Raw genomic sequence first — 23756 nt, 5'->3', positions numbered from 1 at the left:
GGACTCTTGCCAAGCCCGTTCGCTTATTCCCACCGGTGCATCGTTAACACCAGGGGGCGCTGTGGGCGCACCGCATCTTCACCATGGCCCAGATGTCCCGCAGCACGCTGGTCAGGGCATAGTTCCCACTACCGGCTCCGTGGCTCCCTCAAGCAAGCATTCCTTTCCATTTTTCGTTTCTATGTGTGTGAACTTATACGTGAGACAGTGTGTGTGTGTGTGTGTGTGTGTGTGTGTGTGGGCGCGTGAAGGGAACATCTCTTGCAGACATGCATGGGTTTATAAAGCTGTAAGCTATATTTCTCGCTTCCAGTCCTATCAGCATCTGTGACTCGTTGCTTTTTCTCCGTGACTCGAAACGCAAAGTGTTTCTAGGTTTCAGGCTCCAAGCGTCCCTAGCCCCCACCTCCCTAGCATTAAATGCACACTCCAGAAGAGAGATTCAACCTTGAGGCTTTTCCAACTGAATCAGCCTAGTGCACGCCCAGCTTTCCAGGACCTTCTCAGTTCACCTGTGCTAGGAGGGTGAGGCGCATCCATCCCTCTGGGTACCTGGACCACCTTGCGCTCTCCTTGCGCTTTCTTCCCTTGCTGGGGTCTCCATTGCTGGTGAACCAAGGGCTTTGCAGAGAGGTGTGGAGGGGGCGGGGAAGGGGCCCGGAGGGGAGGGGCGAGGGAGCGCTGTCACAGAGTGTCACACTGCCCCTCCCGCCCTCCGCCCGGAGTGGGGGCGTGGAGCGCGGGAGGGCGGGCTTCTCCGCCAGCCTCACAGCACCCGGAGCGCACTGGCCTCCTGAGAAGGGCTCATAGCGCGCATCCAGGAGCCCGCAGCCGGCCGCCGTCTGCCCTGGTGCCCGGGGCGGCTGCAGGGTTCCTGGAGAGCGCGTCCAGCCATGGAGCCTTTGCACAAAGACGCCGAGACGGCGGCGGCGGCGGCGGCTGTGGCAGCGGCAGATCCCCGGGGGGCATCGTCGTCCAGCGGAGTGGTCGTGCAGGTTCGCGAGAAGAAGGGGCCCCTGCGCGCCGCCATCCCCTACATGCCCTTCCCGGTGGCTGTCATCTGTCTCTTCCTCAACACTTTCGTGCCGGGATTGGGTAAGAAGTGTGTGTGTGGGCGACCCTTGTGACCCCTTTAACCCCTGCGGTCCCTGCGACCTGGGCTGCCTGATAGAGAGCAGGCAGGGCAGAGGTAGGCACTGGCTGAGACCCGTGGATGTGACCAGCTTCAGGCTGTGCTCCCACGGTTGGTATCTAGCAGGTGGCTGAAGCCTGTGGCGTGGACATCCTAGAGAAGAGGTACCACACTGGGGGTGGTGGTGGTGGTGTCTCCAACCCACAAGCGGGTCGGAGGCCGCCAGGCAGAGAAGAGCCATGAAATTGACAGAGAATCTTGGAGCCCCAAGCAGGGATCCGACGGCTCACTGGCTCCAGGTTAGGCTACTGTCCAGAAGAGTGGAATCTTGGCCCTTCTTCCCTATCAAGCGCGTCTGTGATCCCAGTACTTTGGGAGGAGAGGAGGCCGAACAGGAAGAACTCAGGGCTGTGATGGGGTTGACCAGGCTCCAGGGAGTCTGGGAAGTCGGTTGAGCTGGGGGAAGGGAGACACACAGTTTCAGGAGACACACTGCATCAGGTCACGCTTTCACGCGGTGCAGAGCCTGTGGAGGTGACAGTTCTTTAGCCAGAGTCTCTCTTCCTGGTGTCCGCATTTCTGCCTGACACTTCACAGTACACCGACGGAAAGGGGTGATTTTATTATTCCGTTTGCATGCATGTGTATTTAGACTGCATGTGACCAGAAGTGAGCCGGTAAGAAAGCGAAGAGTGAGCCTCGATAAGTCTGTATTAGGCTCTGGCTGTCTGGACACACCCCAAAGCCATTGCTGTCCCAAAATAGTGCCTAAGGGTGAATAAAGTTAAGGAATGAGAGCTTTCTTGATCGCCTCTCTCCAGCACCCATCTCTGCCTGCATGCCCTTCCCCCACTTCCAACTTGATCTCCTGCCACGGGTGGACCCTGCACACGAGACTGAGGCGCCCTCCTCGGCAGCGTGCAGGGCTGCAGAAGCAGGCATCCTATGCATTCTTCAGAGAGCCTGCCGCTGCCAGCCAGCTAGTTGCCTGCACATGGTTGCAAAGTTCCCAAAAGCAGAGGTCAACTAGAAGTGGCCTTTCCTTTCACTTTGGCCTTTCTCACGGCCTTGCTCCTGGCGGGCCCAGCGGGGACCTCATCTGTGGTGATTTCGAAGGCCACGCCCACTCAAACTGGACCTGTTGGTTTTGCCTGGACTCTTAAGTCCAGGAGGGATGCTGTGCTACGGAGTCCCATCTGAGTAGAAAGTCAGAGCCTTTAATTGGGCTTCTCCCCTGAGTGAGGTCTCTAGCAGCCTGCCTCACCGTCCAAGTCCTCAGGCCAACTCTAAACTACTGCAGGGCGGCAAGCTGCTGTTAATTTCCGTGCCACAAGGCACGCGCGCGTGGTGCATGCTGTTAGAATTCTAAGTGCTGAAATAACAACATCCTGACATAGGCTTTGAGGAAACAAAGAATCAGGTGGGCAGGAGTGCACTGAGGCGCTGCTGGAGACAGAAGTGAGTTTGTGGGAAGCCAGGCCCAGGAGGCAGCCAGGGCCACCGGCTCAGGGTGCACCAGAGTATGTCCTCCATGTGAAACACCAGATACCCCGAGCCCGCTGCCATGATCGCATCTACACTGCTTGCCTCTAAAACTTTATACCCCACAGACCTAGTGTTCTCTCCTTCACAGCTCCATTTGTAGATCAGAATCCTGTGGGATTCTTTACTGATAAAGTACACACACACACACACACACACACACACACACACCTTTCTAAGAAACTTGGATAGAAAGAGATAAACTACCCAAGAAATATGAAATGTGGAAAAGTGCTTTTTCAGCCCAGGCATTTTTCAGTACTCACCTCGGTTGCTACTGCATAGTTTCCTGGGGGTGCGGGCCTTGGCACCTACCCACAAGGAGTGGGAGATCCCAGGCTCTTGGTAGGTTGGGCTTCTGATCTGTAAGTCTGGGATGCTTGGTCCTTTAGGAGACTGTGTTGATGGAATGTGAGCTGTTAAAGCACAAGGCTGATCACAGAAAACATGCAAGAAACGGGTTCATAGTGTCCTGCTCCTTATGACTCTGTCTGTCTTTCTGCCTGTCTTGTCTCTTCTCTCTCTCTCTCTCTCTCTCTCTCTCTCTCTCTCTCTCTCTCTCTCTCTCTCTCTCTCCCATACTTCTTTTTACTTTTTCAGATAAGGTTTTATCATGTATTTCTAGCTGTCCTGGTACTTGCTAAGGAGCCCAGGCTGGCCACAAACTCAAAGCAGTACTCGTGCCTCAGCCTTCCCTATGCTGGGATTATATACCACCACGCTCTGCTTTGCCCCGTTTGTCTCGTTCCTGGGTGGAGTAGCTGGCACACTGGCGCCTCTGCTTCTGAGTGCTCCTCATCTCTGTACCTGCAGTGGAGTCCTCCACAGACCATACACCTTGAAAGTATTTTTTCCTTGCTACCTCCACTGCCCTGGCTAGGCACTGGTTTGGGTAGTTCCAGCTCCTGGAAGTCCTCTCCTTGGCTCAGGTCTGCATATGCTAATCCTTCTGGCTTGCTCAGAGCTCGAGAGCCATCTGAATATTCAGACTGCTTCTTCTAATCCATCTAGGCATCCACTGGGCCAAAGCAGGCCTCGCCCACCTGTGCCAGGCACTGGGGATGTGCAGATGCATCAAGCAGCCAAGACAGTGCCTGTGTAGGAGAATTAATATAAACGGAATTTGCTCAGTGTTAGGAGGGAAACAGGGACATAGAGTTTTAGCAGTAGATAATTCTTCCTGGGGTGGGGTTGGGTTGTTAGAGGATTCTGTTGAGAGAGGTAGTTGGAAAATTCATTCTGTGGCTCCATACATTCCTCCCCCTCCCTACAGCATCCACTCTTTAGAAACTGCTTAGACCACTGACACAAAGAGCCTTTCTTTCTTCTGGAAATTCCCTTTCTTGCAAGTTCCTTCTTTTTTTTCTTTTCTTTCTCTTCTCTCCTTTTCTTTCTCTTCTTTTCTCTTTTCTTCTCTTTCTTTCTTTTTCTCTTTCTTCCTTTTCCTTTTTTTTCTTTTTTGCAACAAAGAGGGAAACTGAATGGAAACTACCCACCACCCCATGTTGCTAGGTGTCTCAGGACCATCTTTCTGTGAGACCTGCCCCATCCTTTAAACCCTCTAGGCTTCTCTCCATCATGTGGTGTGTCTTAGTCAGGGTTTGTATTCCTGCACAAAGCATCATGACCAAGAAGCAAGTTGGGGAGGAAAGGGTTTATTCAGCTTATACTTCCACATTGCTGTTCATCACCAAAGGAAGTCAGGACTGGAACTCACGCAGGGCAGGAACCTGGAGGCAGAAGCTGATGCAGAGGCAACGAAGGGGTGCTGCTTACAGGATTGCTTCCCCTGGTTTGCTCAGCTTGCTTTCTTTTTTTTTTTTTTTTGTTTTTTCGAGACAGGGTTTCTCTGTATAGCCCTGGCTGTCCTGGAACTCACTTTGTAGACCAGGCTGGCCTCGAACTCAGAAATCCGCCTGCCTCTGCCTCCTAAGTGCTGGGATTAAAGGCGTGCGCCACCACACCCGACTTTCAGCTTGCTTTCTTATAGAACCCAGGACTAGCCTAGGGATGGCACCACCCATAATGGGCCCTCCCACCCTTGATCACTAATTGAGAAAAAATGCTTTACAGCTGGATCTCATGGAGGCATTTCCTCAAGGGAGGCTCCTTTCTCTGTGATAACTCCAGCCTGTGTCAAGTTGACATCTAAAACCAGCCAGTACACAGTGTTCCTTGGAGAATAAGACCTTGCCATAAGAGCAATGCTCCCTGCTTGGGACATGCATGGGAAAGAGACACGACTTATAATTACTTCCCATGATCCCAGTGAAAACTTATTTATTTATTGGTGATGGAATGGTGAGGAGAGACAGCTTCATCCTAGTTCAGATGAACTGTTGATAAAGATGATTGCTAGGGCCTTCATGTTTCAAGAATATATTTATGGAAGTCATATACACAAGCACACCCATATATTCCCAGGTGTAATGGAAGTTACTTGTGTGCCCTGAGATGGTCTGTTAATGACACATAAGTCATCATTATGCTGCCATATTTAAAAGTTATTACCTGCTGTGACTTGGTGAGATTTGAATGCTGATGCTTCAGAGAGACAGAGCAGGTGACAGGGAGGCCTTGTCTACTGACCATTATCTACTCCATCAGCCCCAACGTTGGTCGTTTATCTACTGACCGTCACATAAACATCTATCCCTCCCGAACTCACTGCTTATACTCAGACACCACAGAGGTCTTCCTTCCAGCAGGAACGCCTCGGGTGGGCTCAGTTTCCAGCGTTCTCCTTTAGCCCAAGGCTCAAAGCGTTGACCAATCAGCCCCAACCTTGCATGTCTTCTGTACTACTTTGTGCTACGTGTTTGAGAACTTATATATGCTCATCTAAAGAAACTGCAAATCCCTCGAGAGCAGCAGCTATTTAACATTTTCTCTTTGATCTCAGATGCTATGAATGAACAGGCCCTGACAACATTATACTCCCTGAGTAGGCGTTAGAGAACACCTGGTCCAGCACCTTTATATAATACGAAAGTGAAATAGGCCTGAGATTTCGAGAACCAGGGGCGTTTATCTTCTACTCCTATCTCTTAAGGGAGTTCCTTGAAGGTGCTTTTCCAGCAGAGTCAGGGAATATATGAAAGAAGACCTTATTGGCTCTTGGGGCTTTAATGAGACAGAGGAGGGAGACCCATCTCTTCCTTGGCACTGAGCTAGTGTTAAGCAGTGCTAATAAGTTAAGATCACAATTGGCTTTAATGATAAGGAAGCTGCCTGCTTGACAGCTGGAGAAGGAGCTGAAGGATTTGAGAGCACCTGGCGAGGGCATCAGAAGGCAGCCAAGGCAGAGAGAAGGCAAGGGAAGGCAGCGAGCCGAGACTAAAGAAGGATAAATACTACACAAGGCAGAGAAGAAAAACTGCAGCGGGCAGAAGTTTCAGAGTGCTGTAAAGTCTTTTTCGCTTTCCTTTATTTAAGTTTTTTTTTTTTTTCAAGACAGAGTTTTTCTCTGTAGCCCTGGGTGTCCTGGAACTCACTCTGTAGACCAGGCTGGACTTGAACTCAGAGATCCCCCTGCCTCTACCTCCCTGTGCTAAGATTGTAAGGCATGTGTTGTCACTGTGTGGCTTGAGAGCTGTAGAGTCTTTAGGGACAAAAGTCTTGGGGAGTTCCAAGCCAAGAGCTCTGACACTGGCTTGTGTTAAAGGCTAAATAACCCCAACTTCCTAGGTCTAAAACAACAACAAAGCTGTATGACTGTCAAGGGCTGACTTCTAAATCCCCAGATCTATACAGAGGCTGCAACCCTTGTAGGGCTAAGGATCCTGGTACTGGAGCCCTGGATGAAAATTCTAATGGGAAGATGCTATCTGTGGGCTGTTTGCTGCCAAACTCTGAGTGTGTGTGTGTGTGTGGCGCGCGGGGGGCGGTGGGGGATAGCAATAAAAACTGCCTGTGACACAGTTGAAGAACTTCTTCTTGCTTACTTACAGTTTCTACCTGGGGTAGGACAAAAGGACCCCACCCATTTGGTTGGTAACACTACTTAGGCCAGCCAGCAAAGCAACCAAGAGATGAAATTATTCAGCAGTCTGGAAGACAGCCAGTATTCATTAGAATAGGACGGGTAGAGAGCCCCATTAAAGAGGCCTCTGAGGGTGACATGAAACCACAACATTCCACACGGTAGAGACTATTACTGGGAAAGCACACACACACACAAATTAAGATTCTAATGGGGAAAAATACTGCAAACAAGAGAAACGAAGGTAATTAGTTGGCTCAGTGTCGTGGTTTATACCTGCAATCCCTTCACTCAGGAGGCCGGCACAGGAGAATTCCAAATTTAAGGCTGAGCCACATTAGCAAACAAGATTTTGTAATAAAAACAGGAAGAAAGGAGGAAATAAAGAGAGAAAGAAGGGAAAAGACAGTTGGTAATTGTAGTAAATTAAAATGCCATGCAGAAGCATTAAGACCCAAGTGTGGAGATACCTGCTCAGTTAATTCAGAAGTCCTCTGATGACAGAAAGAAGAGGAGGAAGGTTTCCAACAATGGCTGGAAAAGACTTCTGAGGCTGTTATCAGAGGATGTGTCACATAAGGCAGGTTTCTCCCTATCAATGAGGAAAAAAAAAAAAAAAAAAAAAAGACAGGCAGTCAGAAACTTCATGAGAACAAACCAAACCCATGTCATGAACTAAATACTGATTGTCTGAAGTGTGGCCCACTCGTGAGTAATGTAAGCCATAGACTGTTGGAGGGGATCGTCTAAGCCCGTGTGGTAGCATCCTTGGTGCCACACTACAGGCTATGGGCTTTTCGGATCTAGTGTTTGCTTGGTTATAATGATGTAAATACTGCCTTGTGGAGTTCACCTTCTAAAATCAACAGCACCCTGCAGACCACGTGAACACAGAGAATTCTATAAAGACTTTCCACCTTTATAATACGAGGTGAAAAACAGCCCAGAGAAGCTGGACAGCCTAAGAGGAAAGATGTGGAAGGCTGGAGGTCTAAATCACAGTTCCCAAATCTTCATCATGAAAGAAAGTTGCACAGTCTTGCCCAGTGCCATAGGGCTTGTCCGCCTCTGGTGGAAGAGACCACCTTCTCCTCTGCCCATTGGCACTGGGCTTGGTGCATGATCTGATTTGTCCCATTGCATATGAGTGGAAGCAATGATCTGTCCTGAACGAATCCTGTAAGAGGCGCTGTGAGATTGTGTCCTCAGTGTCAGAGGCTGAGTCCCAGCACTAGTAGGGTATGCCTGGTGAGATCTAAGTTGGAACTAAAACGTTGTTAGTTTTCATCATTACTGTCCTGGATCATGTGCCAAAGCTGACTGGCAGGTAGCGGAGAGGGCAGAGGTATGAATGCTGTCACTACATGCAGTGGGGAGTGATCGATGCTTTCTATGGTTGATAGGTGAATAGCGGGTACCAGAGTGACCACAAGATAAAGTGCACCCGTAGCAAGTTGGGACGACAGAGCGATGGTGGGATGCTAGGATGAAGTCAGAACAAGAAGAAAGGGAGGTGCGCCAAGCTGATTTCATGTCTCATAGCAGAAGGCCAATAAATGGCTTTGTCTGTAAGGGATAAAGCCGGAAACAGCTTTACACATGCTCCTCGGAGATTAGGGAGATGAAAAATTGGCATCATCGTTTTTCTCCTGTCTTCTGGTTCATCCCAGCAGCGTATATACATGCAGAAATTGTGTCTCATCCTTGAAAGACAGACTTTTAGTTATAGTCTGCCTTGGGCTGTCTTATAGTTCTGTACTCTCTTGTACAGGAAACTCTCTGAATGTGTGGCTGTCTGGATTTGTGGTCTCCACTATGTTTTCCCTCTTTCTAAGGTTTTTGCATCTGTTACCCACCTAGCTGGCTCTCCTAGACTCATTCTTCTATTCTAGGTTGCTGAATCCAGGGGCCACGTCTGTGCGCCTCCTTCCTGGACCCACCAGCCTTGGACTCCGTGCTTATTGCCTGCTCCTTGAAAGGTTTTCTTCATTTGGCTCCGTGTTCCTTTTTCCTGTGGTTCCTTCATTCCCTTTGCTCCTCTCTGCAACCTCTGGATGTGGGAGTTCCCCAGGGCCTCCATCCTGACTTTGATCTTCTTTCTTCTGCCCACACTTGCTGCCTTGGCTTTAAATGGCAACTCCATGATGATAACTTCCAAGCTCAGAGCCCTAGATAAGCCCTTGCTTCAAACTTGAGAGTCTCACATCCAACCCAGCACCTCCCTCCCAAGCCACAAGGAATCTTAGACTTGGCCTTTGCAGAAACCAATGCCTGCTCTTCCCCCAAACCTGAATGTCCCAGGCTGGAACCAGGGCTCATCCTTGCCCCGTGCTCCCTCTCACCCATACCTGCAGGTGCTCCTGTGTGAACAGTGTATGTTTGTGTACACACGCACACGCGTGTGTGTATTATGTGGGGGTGCTTTGTATGTGTATACTCTCTGTGTGTGCACATATGTGTTTATTATGTGGGGATGCTATGTGTGTATATAGTCTCTATGTGTGTACACATACGTGTGTATTATGTGGAGATGTTTTGTGTGTGTGAACAGTGTGTTGTTTGTGTACACATGTTTGTGTGCACTATGTGGGGGCGCTCTGTATATGTATAGTCTCTCTCTCTGTGTATATTATGTGGGAATGCTGTGTGTGTGTGTGTGTATACAGTGAGCACAGCACGCATGTGGGCATTAGAGAGACACACAGGCATCAGTCCTTACCTTCTACTTTAAATCAAGGTCTCTGTTGTTTTTGTCTGCTGCACACACCAGACTAAGTGGACTGCGAACGTCTGAAATTCTCCATTCTCCACCTCTCATCTGCCCATAGGAGCCATGGGTTACAGAAGCTCTTGGGTGCTCCCTCCGTGCCCTTGGCTTTTCCATGAGTTCTGGGGATCTGAATTCAGGTGCTTGCTCTCACAGCAAGCGTTTTTTACCCATTAACCCATCTCTTCGGCCTGTTGGATTTTGCAAAAGGGTCTCACTCTGTGGTCCAGGCAGGGTTATTTTTAGGGTTAAATAAGAGCCACGACACTTATTTTTGACAACTTCTTTAAAACATATTTCCTTCATTTTATGTATATGGATGCCTTGCCTGCATGTATGTCTGTGTACCATGCATGCAGTGACTGCAGAAGCCAGAAGAGGGCGTTGGCTCACCTGTGACTGGAGTTACAGATGGTCTTGAACCACTAAGTAGATGTTGGGATCAAACCAGTGCTCTTAACCCCTGAACCATCTTTCCAGCATTTGATGGCTGCTTTAATGGTCTTCTTGCCTTCACGGTAAGCTCTTACTGGTGTCTCTTGCAATCTGTTCTCAACATATCAGCTAGATTGATTGTTTGTCTATTTATCTAATAGATAAATATCTAATTTAGTCAAATTAGATAGATAGATGACTCCACTCTTGTTTTCAAACTCCCAAAACAAACAAGCAAACACACACACACACACACACACACACACACACACACACTCTTTTTTTTTTTTTTAAAGATTTATTTATTTATTATATGTAAGTACACTGTAGCTGTCTTCAGACACACCAGAAGAGGGAGTCAGATCTTGTTACGGATGGTTGTGAGCCACCATGTGGTTGCTGGGATTTGAACTCAGGACCTTCAGGAAGAGCAGTCGGGTGCTCTTACCTGCTGAGCCATCTCACCAGCCCCCCCCCACACTCTTAAACCAAACTAATCCCCTAACCAAATAACTCCCACAGCACTCAGTAAAGTCTCAAGTCTTGTTATAATTTGTACAACCCTAGGTTAGAATTTTCTATGGAACATTCTAAGAATTTTATAGATCTTTAACAATTTCTGGTACCTAAAGTACACAAAGTTAAAAAAGGAAGATACATCTTAACAATATATTTCATGTCATATGGTACTATCATTTCAATGTATATAGGCAACACTAAATTATCAGTGAGACTTTAGTGTTTCTTTTGGTGTGTAATAAATTTTCAAAACCTGACAAAATTTAGCATGTGTTTTACACCTGCAGAATTTCAAGTGGTTGTGTAAACTGTGCTCATGTTTCTTTCTGAGATATGACTTGGAAACTAACTGTAGCCAAGGGCAGATACTGCCAGGGGCATTTCAGTGGTGAGTAGGCAACCTGCCAAGCAAGGAAGTTGATTTGTGACTGCCTTTCAACAGACTCGTGCCGTGCACCTACTGTGTGACAGCTTTGCTCTTTGGAGCTAGAATCCAAAGACAGTAGATGGATGCCAGCACTCAGGAGCTAATTGTCTCCCCAAGAAGGAAGGTCAATAGATCAGAATGGGGTGTGTGCTCTCCTGAGGGCAGGCTGTACCCTAATTGATAGAGTCAGCTTCCTGGGAAACTTGGAGACTTTGAAAAGGAGCAGCAGAGAGACTAGTCAGGAGGATCATGAGTCTGAAGCCAGTCTGGGCTGCCTAGTGGGAGCCATCTCAGGTCAAGTTAAGGATAAAACAAAACAAAGAAAGAAGGAAAAGGGAGGAAGGGGAGGAAGCAACGAGCCCAGTAGAATGACAGGGCGGGCACTGGACAAGATGCTTCCTGCTCAGTGTCAGACTCACACTGCCACAAAGCAACATGGACACAGGATGTGAACCAGAAGTCTTCAGACCGGAGTGTGGTCCCTCATGTGGTTCCTGGGTGGCAGGGACCTGTGAGCAGCTCACCTAGCCTCTCTGAGATAGTCTGTCTGCCTGGCCTCCCTACAGATCATCATGCTTTGTTAACAAGAAAGAAAAGAAGGAAGGAAGGAAGGAAGGAAAGAAGGAAGGAAGGAAGGAAGGAAGGAAGGAAGGAAGGAAGGAAGGAAGGAAGGAAGATGCCCAATGGTTATAAATGCCATTATCCATTAATGTGCATCGACAAAGCATCAAATTTGTTCTCTATGTCACTGAAGGGATCTTTCTCAGACTGACACCAGAACAGGACATAGCATAGCATGGCGATTGTACCTGTTTAGCATCTTCTTCCCTTGAGTCTCAGGGAGCCAGAACCTGGGAATTCCTTCTGGGCATTTGTGCTAGTCAGCTTTCCGCCATTGTAGCAGAGTACCTGAGACAATCAGCTGACAAAGAGAATGGGTTTATTTTGGCCCATAGTCTTGGAGTTGTCAGTGCGTGCTTTAGGACTGTGGTGAGGTTCCATCACGGCAGGAACACGTGGTGGAGTCAAGTTCTCACCTGGAGAGAAAAACTGCTCAAAAGAGAGAAAAAAAAAAGCCTCACTCCCGCCCCCAAGGGATGATGTAAGATCCTCTGACTAGGCTAAGGGCTCATACTGACTAAGCTAATGGTTTCACGGTGAGGGCCACACTTTTGACACTTGGGCCTTTAGAGCAAGGTGCAAACTATAGCGGTACCTGACCAGACAGGCCACATCCAGTATTCCAGGGCAAGAGGAAGAGCCAAGAGTCACCAGGGTTTTGTTAAACAAACAAGAAGTCATCTGTGTGATACTTCCATATCCAGGAGGTGTGTCTTGAGGCTAACTTTACAATTTGTCAAAAGGCCATGGAAGCAGTAAAGTGGGGCTCACTCTACGTATACACACACACCCACACCCACACACACACACCCCTACCTCTGTAGCTATGCCTATGGTTATTTTGCTATAAATGGGAAGTTCCTGTTCCTGTATATGTTTAAAAGTCCTAGTTTGTGCATCCTTGAGGATGCACTGGTGGTGGCATGGTGTCTTGAAGCTGTCGGTTGGGGTTAGGTGCACCTCTGGAATGGAAACATCCGTATGAGAACTGAGCTTTACTGTCACTGGCTAGACAGGGGTTTTTCTCAAGTGGGATAGGGACAATATTTTCCCCATTAGAGGTTGAACATAGGACTGATTATACACCTGCTTGTATGAAAGATCATAAAAAAGCAACTTTTCTTGAAAAGGCTAAGAGGACAGAAGACCAGGGTGACCTTGAACATGAGTGGGTAGTAAATCAGGATGGCCCTCGAACATGAATGAGTGGGGTCCATGGCCAGGGTGCTCTCTTGAGCTGAGCACTTCATTAATTTCATTGACTGAGAAGTTTGACCTTGAAGCAAAGGGGAACTTGATTTGAGTGGAGGACATTTATCTGTGGAGAAACAGACACAGATAAAAGAGTCCAACTTTTCTAAGGCAACGGAACTAGAAGGCTTTCTAACTTATTCCATTTACAGATGAGAAAAGGGACCCCACTCTCTCCCCAGTGCTCATTTCCACTTCACCATCCATCACCCCAGCCTCATGGTTTTCCTGTGTGGTTCCTGGAGGGTCACTAAATATGTGTTAAATTAAGGAAAAATTTGAATATAAGCACCATGGACAGCCACACAGGCATTGGAGCAGCGGAGGATGGCTAAGCCGGAGCTGCCAGCACCTTCCCGTCTCATTTTCATACCTCAGTTCCCTGCACTCAGTTGTCCTTGCTCTCCTTAGTGTATCAGCGTAAACACTTAGCTACATTAGGAAACAGTGCCACTCAAGTCTGTTGTTGAACACAAAGCATGTACATGGCAAGGGAATAACTCTCTCTGATTCTGCCCTTGGCCCTGGTCAGATGGATGACGTGATGCAATGTGAGCGACACCATGAGGCCAAGCTGGGGGGTGGGGTGGGAAAGCAACAATAGTAGGAATTCTGTGTGGCGGGTTAAGCACATGTCCACCCATGTCTCAACTCTGATCATTGCGTCTTCCACTCTGAAACCCTCGGTAACTCATCATTCTCCGAACTAAGTTCATGATCCACACTGGACCTCAAAGGTCTAATTAGCCCCATCTGTTCTGCCTCTACCTCACTGTCTAGCCTTGTACACAACCCCCATGTCCATCTCAAGCAGCCTCCTTGGAAAGTGACTTCACCATCCCTTCGAGGTCAGCTCCTCTTTCCTTGGATGGGTCTGTCAATCCACTCGAGTCACCCTCTGCCTCAAACGCTGGTTCTTTTGTGACCATCTTAACCCGCTCCTGTGAAATCGTGTCATTGATATGTGCTCTACTGATCTTCTACCTCCTGTGACACTTTCTGCTCCTCCAGTGAGTGTTTGCGATACCTTTACAGTCTTACTCTATGTTGGGTGGAGTAGGCCTGCTATAGTTTGGAATAAGTGTCTCTCAGAGGTCAGAGGCTTAATCCCCAGCCTGTGATAGTTTTAAGAAATGGTGGAACCCTTAAGAGGTGGGACTTAGTGGGAGGAAGTTAAGTCATGGGGGCATGCCCTAGAAGGAGAGGTTTTGATCTCAACCACTTCCTGCCTCTCTGCTTCCTGGCTGCCAAGGGGTAAGCAACTTTATCCACCTTAGGCTCCCATTACTACAGGTGCTGTCTCATCTGGCACAGGCCTAAGAGCAACAGACAGAGCCAAACGACCACGGTAGGAGTCCCTGAAACCGGGAGCCAAAGCGAACCATCCCTCCTCTAGGTTCCACTCCAGTCACCCTCATGCAGTTGGTTATGGTAGTGAAGAGCTGACAAAAACAGGGTCTTTGCTCTTTCAACCTAGTATGCCTTTATTCAAGGGGCACACATTTCCACTTGCTTCTCAGTCTTCCTGGACTAGAGGAAAGTAGGTTAGCATTTTCAAGGCCCTGAGTAGGGGAGGGTGACCGAGGGAATAGTGTGAGACTGTGCACTATCAAAAGAGGAGTGTGGAGCTAAGGATCATGTGATTTTTTTTTTTTTTTTTGGTTTTTTCGAGACAGGGTTTCTCTGTATAGCCCAAGCTGTCCTGGAACTCACTTTGTAGACCAGGCTGGCCTTGAACTCAGAAATCGGCCTGCCTCTGCCTCCCGAGTGCTGGGATTAAAGACGTGCGCCACCACGCCCAGCTGGATCATGTGATTTGATCTGTGGGTGACACACTGGAGGCCACTGCCCACCATCAATCGTGTTCATTGAGGTTGTGTTTCTAACCACTGATAAGTGTTCAGGAAGTGGAGGGGTTGGTCAACCTTTTAAAAAATTACTACCACTACTATTGCGTGCATGGGCATTTTGTCTGCATGCATTTCTGCGTACCATGTGCATGCCTGGTGGCTGCAGAGGCCAGAAGAGGACTCTGGATCTCCTGTAAAGAAAGTCACAGACTATCATGAGCTGTCATGTGGGTTCTGGGAATAACACCTAAGTCTTTTAGAAGAGCAATTGGTGTTCTTAACCATGGAGCAATCTTCCCGGCTCTGAGAGGGTCAAGCTTAATAAAGACTGGGAAACAGACAGTGGGAAGTGGTGTTGAGCTTGTGGGAAGTGGGGACTGGGCACTAATGTGTGTGAGGCGATGGAACGTCCCCAGGATCCTAAAAGGGAGAGGGGCGGTGCTTATCCAATCCTGAGAATACACTAAAAGCCGCTCAATTAATAACAGACCAGATTTATAGTATGTGAAAGATAGCTAAAGCTGCTTAAAGGTTAATGTCACCAAGTAAGGTACAAGTAGACATCCCAGGCCTCCTGATGCCAACACCAGCTTTGAGTAACCTGAGTTTATTCAAGAGGAAATATCAGACAAACTCAAACTGAATCATGAAAATTGTCATAAAAGTACTAAAGAAATTTAAAGACGTGACAGCAAGCCAAGTGAGGTGGCACACACGTGTAATCCCAGCTCTCAGGAGGCAGACACAGGAAGATTGATGCAAGTTTGAGGCTACACAGTGATAGGCAAGAGTAGCCTTGGACTAGATCCTGTGCTGAGGCTATCCTGGTCTACACAGTGATAGGTAAGTGTGTTGCCTTGGACTAGATCCTATGCTGCAGCTAGTTTGATGTACACACTGATATGTAAGAGTGGCCTTGGACTAGATCCTGTGCTGAGGCTAGCCTGATCTACATAGTGATAGGCAGGTGTGTTGCCTTGGACTAGACCCTCTGCTGGAGAAGAAAAGGATTCCAGTATGGACCCTGAGAAAACTGACGAACCGGGGGCACAGGCCATAGACTTGATAATCTATTAATACGAAGCATCCTAAGTTCTATAATTGTGCTATAAATTTTTAAATGAATATCCCTGTTGTCTGGAAAATATACCAATGTATGCAGGCACACAGGGCCATGAAATCAGCAACTTATTCATAAATAGTTAAAGAGAAAGAGGGAGGGGTGCTAGAAATGTACCTTAGTTGATAGAACACTTGCAGAGCCAGCTCCAATACCTGGCTTTGATCTTTAGCACCCAAAAACATTGTAATGGGCATACGCCTGAAACGCAAGCCCTCTGGAGGTGGAGGCAGCAGGATCAAGGTTCAAGTTCATCCTTAGTTCTCCAGACTGTCCCCCTACCGCAAGGAAGGGAGGGAGGGAGGGAGGGAGGGAGGGAGGGAGGGAGGGAGGGAGGGAGGGAGAGAAAGAGAACAAGGAAGAGAAAGGCCAGGTAAATACAGAGAAATGTTAGGTATTGGTAATCTGACAGAGTAGACAGTCACTTATTGGTAGTTTCCCAGCTCTGGAAAATGCTTGAATTTTTTTCCTGCCAGTTTGAATGTATTTTAAAACAAAGAAGTTTAAAAGGTTACGTAGCTAAAGTCTAGATGTAGCTGGAGACATTGCACCTAAATCCCAAATTCTGTCCTTACTCAGTCACACCTTCTTTCTTAGCATCCTTGTAGCATGACACTGGTGGCATTTGCCCACATCCCCAAAGGAGATTCCCCCGGGGCGCCTACCATTAAAGTTCTATGGACACATGATGTTCAGGGTTGCCACTGTTGGGGAGTCTGAGGTGCCCCTCTGCCCATCAGGCTTGTCACTCTGACAAGTTTCCCATCATGCAACGGTAGTGCACAAGGCCAGATGCCACTTGGTGGCCTGATAGGTCCTTTGGGACCAATCAAGAATCTGATGCTTCAGCCAGAACAGGGCCAGCTGTCAGTAGCTCACCATCATCGGGATGGCTCTCTTTTCTTGGTTACTCTCCATCTCATTTGGAGTCCAGGAATCATGCATGGGTCTCAGAGAAACCAGCTCAAACCATTAGTCATTGCCTGTGCCAGGCCAAGCCCAGGCGCTGTGAGCCTTGGACTTGGCTGCTTACAGGGGTAACTTGGGTTGAACACACAAAAGGAATGAGTCCAGGAATCACCCTGTGGCTGACTCAACAGAGAAAGAGTAAACATGACCATCTTAGGGCCAAACTGCTAGGCTTCTGGATCCTTCTACAGAAAGGTTGGCGGCCTCATGCCCTGAGCTCAGAGGTTTGGTCTGGCCAGAGGCCTGTGCAGTCCTGGCTTTGCTGCCCACCATAGACTGAGGCTGATGGGTCCTAAGGGGCTTTAGAGCTTTGGGACTGACTTGCACTGGAGGCTAAGGAGAAAGAGCAGCATCATGGACTTGTTATGTATTGATACTGACTCGCTTAGGCCGGTGGTTGGCTGGGCCACTACTTTTCCTGTGGTTCATGACTGTTTTAAATCTCTGTGGTGGGTTCTGATGCGGCCCAAGACCCATGTCTACCATGGGTTGGGATGGACGTCCTCTGGGGAGGTAGACTGACTCAGGGAAGGGAGGGGTGTATGGTTCTATTCCCAGGGGTTGTTTCCGGTTCCTTATTTCAGTTTTTATGGTCCCTCCAGGGACTGCCACCTATTGTGAAGGGAAATGATCATGGGAAAGTGAGAAGGCAGTATGTATAGAAACCAGGAATTCGCTCTTCCAAGTTACCTGGTCTGCTTGCTGCTCTGACTTGGGGTATTGCGATATATCATGGGGGTTAGTCTGGTCTTTTTGAAACTTCTGTGTGTCTTCTCCAGAGTGTGACCCATGGCAGAGCCCCAAATAGAATCCAGCTATTCCTGCTGACATGATGACCTGGGCAATGTACCTTTGGGTCGAAGCCTGGCTCCTTGGCTTCCTGTTTCAACTCTGCAATAAGTGTACGCTTGCCATGATGGTGCCCACTATGCCTGGTCCCGCTTTTTTTTTTTAAGATTTATTTATTTATTTATTTAATGTATGTGAGTATACTGTAGCTGTATAGATGGTTGGGAGCCTTCATGTGGTTGTTGGGAATTGAATTTTTAGGACCTCTGCTCGCTCTAGTCAACCCCACTCGCTCCGGTTGGCCTCACTCACTCTGGTCAACTTCACTCGCTCAGTCCCTGCTCGCTCTGGCCCAAAGATTTATTTATTATTATACGTAAGTACACTGTAGCTGTCTTCAGACACACCAGAAGAGGGCTCAGATCTCATTACGGGTGGTTGTGAGCCACCATGTAGTTGCTGGGATTTGAACTCAGGACCTTTGGAGGAACGGTCAGTGCTCTTACCCACTGAGCCATCTCTCCAGCCCCCCTGCCCCGCTTTTTATCCATTTGAGGTGGGGGTGGTTATTAGTCCTGCTTTCTTGTGTGTGATGAGATGGTTAAGGAGATAAATTCAGGTCCAGAGGTTTCTCTCTTCGTGCAGCCCTGTGGGAGCTCAGGCTCCTCCTTGACCTTTCTCATGCTTTTAGGTCCTGAATGCATGAGAAGTTCTAACCTCACAGAGGTTTTGAGACCAGGGGATGGGGTTGCACTACCTTCTCTGTCTCCTCATCTATTTCTACCCTCTTATGACTCTGCCTGCTCTGCATCTGGTTTTCCTCTGGGGCCTGTATCATACCACTCCTCGGCTCCATGTCTTCCAAGGAAGGTCTGGCAAGGCGAAGGAGAAGAGGAGAGAGGTTGGGGTTTGGGCTTTGTCTTAAGGCTTCTATTGCTGTGAAGAGACACCACAATCAAAGCAACTCTTATAAAGAGAACATTTAAGTGCGGCTGGCTTACAGTTTAGAGGCTCAGTCCATTATCACCATGGCGGCATGCAGGCAGACACGGTGCTAGAGAAGCAGCTGAGAGTTCTACTTTTTGATCCAAAGACAGCAGAAGGAGCGACACATTGGCCACATTGAGCTTCTAAGAGCTCAAAGCCCACCTCCACAGAGATACACTTCCTCCAACAAGACCACACCTCCTAATAGTGCCACTCCCTATGGGCCAAGCATTTACACACGTGAGTCTTTGGGGGCCATTCCTATTCAAATCACCACAGGCATTTTTTATTTCCTCTGTCTGTCTGCCTGGCTATGGCCATGGCTTGTAGTCTACAGCTCCATTCTCCACCCCAGTCTTCTGTCCACCCCTTCAGGCCTAGGTACATATGCTTTTGCATTCTTGCCTAAGCTCCTCCAATTTAGGGTTTGCATCTCACATGCTGCAACTGGACCATGGAACCCTGGGCTGCCAGCCCTGGCTCACACTGCACCCCTCCCCCTCCCTCCCCCTCCCCCTCCCCATCCCTCCCGCTCTCCCTCCCCCTCCCCCTCCCTCTGCTTTTTATGAAGAACTTGGTTTCCACTTTCTTCCTCCTGGAAGCTGCAGGAACAGTCAGCTCTGGAGCCCGAGCCTCCTGCTGTCTGAAAAGCGTGGGTGTCCAGCTTCCAGATGGCTCTCAGTGCTCAGGAGATGCCATGGTCCCAGGTGGGCTGGGAAGAGACTGACTCTGGGAAGGATGGTCACTTTAGAAGGTGCAAATAGGACTCCCCAGCCAGGCTCCTCCCCAGGAAGTTTGAATCCTGGTGGCTTGGCTCTGGCAGCTCTGTGCCACCTGCTCCAGTTTTGAGCATCTCCAGCCACAAGGCTTCGACTTGATCTTCTTGGGAGTGCCAATCCTTTCCTTTGCCTGGAGCCCCCACTTTGGAAGGTGCAACATCTGCTTGTAGAGGTGCGGATGCTGCAAGACTGTTGTTCCTCACGGCAGGTGAAGTGGAAGGAGGCAAGTACCTGGTGCATAGTGTACTGCCCGCCCTCAGGACCCACCAGTTTGCTTGCTTGCTTGCCCAGCTATTGGTTCCGGTCTTGGAGACCCAGTGTGGGATGAAACCATTGGTTACAAGGTTTGCTCTTCCGCACTGCACTCACAGGAAAAAGCCTCCCGGTGTTTGCCCGTAGGGTTCCCTTGTTATGAGCCGAGTTATCACAACACGCCTATTGCGTTCTAAATCTTAGAAAAGACACCAAAAATTAGCGCATCTTTTATTTAAAAGCATCCCCCCAGCTTTTGCTAGCCACATCGACTGCATACTTAAAAAGCAAAGAGGTTCTGACTGGGTTCTTATGAATCTGCCCCCAACCCCGACACCTTCCCGTGTGATTTGTGGGCAGACTTCTGAGATGAACAGGTTTTATAAGAGAGATTCAGCCAGGCTAAATCACAGTGGTGGAGGCTTATGCAACCTGCTAAAAACCTATGAGTTAAAAATGGAATAGTCTTGCAGAGTAGGGAAGGTAATAATATCAGTGATATGAAAATAGAAAGGATGGGATGAGTATCTCAGCCATTCGAGTCTCTTAGCCACATTTCCTCTGCACCAAAACACTTTGGTTCCATTTTCCAGAATAAGTCCAAAGTCCAATCTCTTACTGGAAAAGCCGAACTGCGCTCTATGGAGTCGGCCCTCTGCTCCCAATTAATCCAGAGTTGAGAGCCCTTTCCACCGACTTTCCACCATCAAACAGGCTGCGTGTTTTGTTTGAATCCATGTGTTCGTTAATGCCCATAAAGGAACAGATTTTAGATTTTTTTTTTTCGTAAGTGGGTTTTGGTTAATTTGCTATTTTAAAAATACTTGTGAGACCTTTACCGTTGCCATGGTGATATAATTTCCATAAACATGATTTTTGTGGGGAGTTTTGCACATTGAAGGATGAGGTTGATATGCAGTGTTGGGGGGAAAGTAGGTGGTAAATTTGGCAGCCACCCTGTGACTGTTTCCCTCAAACGCTACAAATACGTTCCAAGAATCCGTGCCACAGCAGGGTCTTAGGTCTCCATAGACACCACTCGAAGCTATGGATCCAGTCAGGTTAGAAAAATAGGGTGAAAGTTCACAGGGTTTTTGCTGGCCACTTGACCTGTCCGGGTCACGATTCCTGAGGCTTTGCCCCAAACTCTTAGGTTTCAGAAAGCCTTTGGGGACTTAGATAGTCTGGAGCCATCCGAGGAGTGAGGCCTCCTTTCCACTTTGAGCATTTTAAAGAAAAAGAAGTTTGTTGGAAGAAATGGGTGGTCCCAGTGAAACAGGCTCTGAAGTTGCTTGTGCTAAAAAATCGCTTAGCCCTCACAAGGGCCTACAGAGTAAAAAGGCAGAGGGGAAGCCCAGCCCTGCTGTCTTGAAGATGACTGTGTCTCCTTTTCTTTGGCTCAGACTCCTATTTGACCATCATAGACGTGGTAATCACTCAGTGAGGGCCTGGCTGCCTTACTGATCTAGTTGCTCTTCAGGGCTAAAGGCTCAGAGAGGTCATGTCTGGAAGATTCCAGGAAGACCAAAGCCTCCTGGGACAGGCCCCCACCTCATAACAGGGTGTTCTCTTCAGGGCTGGGGGTATATCCTAGGGCAGCAACACTCCTGAGAAACAGCATTTTAGAGCATCTTTGGACTGCCTAGAAGAACTTGTGGGAGGATGATGGCAGGACCATATTTTGACCAGAGCTGTTTAATTATGTATCTTCCTACCTCTTGCTCCAACTCTTCCTGTTTTAAACCCCAGAGATAGATTTTGGGTGGCTGGACCCCTTTATCTGTCTATCTTCTCGATGTGGCCACATTGGGTAAATCTCCTCTTTGTGACTGATGTGTTGTTGTTGTCTTCAATTGGCATCTTGGGACCGGTGGCCAAGCTCAGCGTGGTGGGGCTGCCAGAACTGAGGCTTTTGATCTAGGAACTTTAGCTATACCAACGGCACTAGGTGGCAACATCTTTTATCAATAGCGCCAGGCATCAGTGCCGACTTACAGAGAAGCCGTGTCCCCAGGCATGAACAATACAAAGATGTGGAGGGGTGGAGAGGGGCAAAGAAGAAAGGATTTGAAAAGTCATAGGAACTGAAAGTGTCCGCAAAGTACAATCCCCACAAGGGCTCTCGAGAGAGAGCGGGTCAGGATTTGGCTCAGCGCTGCTTAAGTGAGCACCTGGGCATTGCCAAAGGGTCTGAATCATTCAGAACTATGACTCATAAGGAATTATGAATTACTAGAAAGTCATCATGTGGACTGTTATTATTATTTTTTTTTGTAGTACCAGGAACACAAGGAGGGCCACCCAGAAGAGGAAGTGCAGGATATCATGTCTGGCCAAACATGAGGTGATGTGTGTGTGCCAAGTGTGTGCAGGTCTGAACATATCTATCATTCTATCTGTGTTTAGGACAACTGTGTATTGGGAACTTTGTATATATTAGAAAGATGCATCACACCAGTCTTGTGACACGTGGCCTTGTTCTTCACACCTGTGGGAAAGACCCACAACCATCCCCAGTACAGATGGCCGAGACAGCGGTAGCTGCTGCTGCTGTGTGCTTCGCTGAGGTGGGTTTTGTTTTGTTTTGTTTTGTTTTGTTTTGTTTTAAACAAAATTGATGAATGAGAGATGTTAGGTAGGATTTTGTGCTTCCATAACAGTGAATGAGGCCTGGACAGGGCTTATTTCTGGGGTGCTCTGGCATGCAGGTCACACCCTAGGCTCAGGGAGAAGTGATTTATTTCTCCTGCTTACCCACCTGTCCAGCTGTCACCCCTGGCAGTGACTTGTTGAGGGCCTGCCAGGGCTGCTTTGAGGACTTCCCAGGCATTTTGTTTGTGCTCTAAAATAGCCCAGAGTAATTTGGCAGGGGCAGCTGCAGGAATATGGCTCACCACCTAGTCCAGGGTGGAAGTGGGAACTGGTGCCTCGCCCGACATGCAGCTCCAGCCTTTCCCTGCAACACACATCTAATTGAAAATGTTTTAAAGCACCCATAGCTGGCAGCTTGACTGGGGCTGGTGGGTGGCCAGAAGAGAGAGGATCCTGCTGGGTGAGGACAGAGAGCGTCACCCTACAACAAGGCCTTGCTGCCTGCTGTCCCCTCTGAGGACCACTGTTTGGACTGAGTTGTGGAGAGGATCCTGGCTGGACCGTGGACAGTTTAAGGTGTGAAATGTCTTGGGGGAAGAAAGCCAGCTGGTGTATTCTCTGAGAAGCAAGAAACAGAAACAAAGCCACCTAATTGCTACACAGAGGAATCTGCTAGGCAACATTCTTAGCTGACTCCCCAGCATGGGCGGATTGATGGTCCTCCGTCAGGAACCCAGGTCGCTGGGGTGGGGGATTGATGGTCCTCCGTCAGGAACCCAGGTCGCTGGGGTGGGGTATGTTGTGTGCAAACAATTATGTGTGTCCTTCCCCAAATCCTGGTGATCTTTTTCTGGATATTTTCTTTTTAGCTGGAAGAACACTCAACGGCTTGCACTCGACAATGATAGCTGTGTGTCCTTGGCCAAGTGACCTTGATAGCTGTGTGACCTTGGCCAAGTGACCTTGATAGCTGTGTGACCTTGGCCAAGTGACCTATCCCCTTTGCATTTCTTTTCTTTTTTAAAGTTTTTCTACTTGAGCAATTTTTTTCTGCCTCCAGGTCCCAAAGGTTGTCTCATGTATGTTCTAGAAGTTTGATAGTTTTAGGCTTTATACCGTTTCTATGTGTGCCTCAGTTTCTTGATCTGCAAAATGAGAATAATTGTACCTATTTCTTTGGACTCTCTTAGAATGACTTGAGTTATTACATATGTAGTCCTAGAATAGTACTTTGCATACAGTGTGATTATTGTAAATGAAATTTCACTGTGGTAAAGTCACCTCAACTCCCCTGGTCTAGCTCCACGGGCCTGATGCTGTCTGAATCAGTAGGACCTCTAGACTGTGGGCTGGTCTAGTGCAGGAGGGGTCCTCTTGGCCTGTGTCTCTGTGCCTTGCCTGGCTTGTAGCACATACTTAGTTCATTTGGAGAGATAAGGATGATGTGTGATCTTACGCTGCTGACCTCTGGCCTCAGGCACATCAGAATCCCCTGGGAAGTCAGGTAAATCTCCTACCTTCAAAGATGCTGATCAGGAATAGAGTGGGCTGTGGTCTCCACAGTCTGGAAAGGATTTCAGGGGGCGTCAGTGGAAGCTTGGACTTGGGAAAAGGAAGTCCCATGGTGATTGCTTCTGAGAGCAACTTGCCTTTGTGCCTCCTGCTTAAGTCTGTGTCCAGGGCAGCATGGATGAGTGGGGATTCACATGGGAGCCCTTGTGCTCGCTATGATCAACCCAGAA

The 23756-nt window shown here is 48.4% G+C and overlaps 1 protein-coding gene across 2 annotated transcripts in view; it reads left to right on the top strand.

The window, feature by feature from the left end:
- The first annotated feature begins 687 nt into the window (after window positions 1-687).
- The window catches only part of Stum (stum, mechanosensory transduction mediator homolog), a 53479-nt gene continuing 30410 nt past the window's right edge, over window positions 688-23756 (top strand). For both annotated transcript variants that reach the window (XM_029481012.1, XM_029481010.1), the window contains exon 1: window positions 688-1095. In XM_029481012.1, the coding sequence (XP_029336872.1) occupies window positions 894-1095 (202 nt within the window). In that variant the 5' untranslated portion in view covers window positions 688-893. The remainder of the gene's footprint in view (window positions 1096-23756) is intronic.

The sequence above is a fragment of the Mus caroli genome, unplaced genomic scaffold (assembly GCF_978045245.1).
Source record: "Mus caroli unplaced genomic scaffold, Mus_caroli_1 scaffold_1, whole genome shotgun sequence".
NCBI classification, from domain to species: Eukaryota; Metazoa; Chordata; class Mammalia; order Rodentia; family Muridae; genus Mus; species Mus caroli.
The sequence above is the reverse complement of the archived record's forward strand: the minus strand, read 5'-3'. Positions and strand labels throughout refer to the sequence as shown.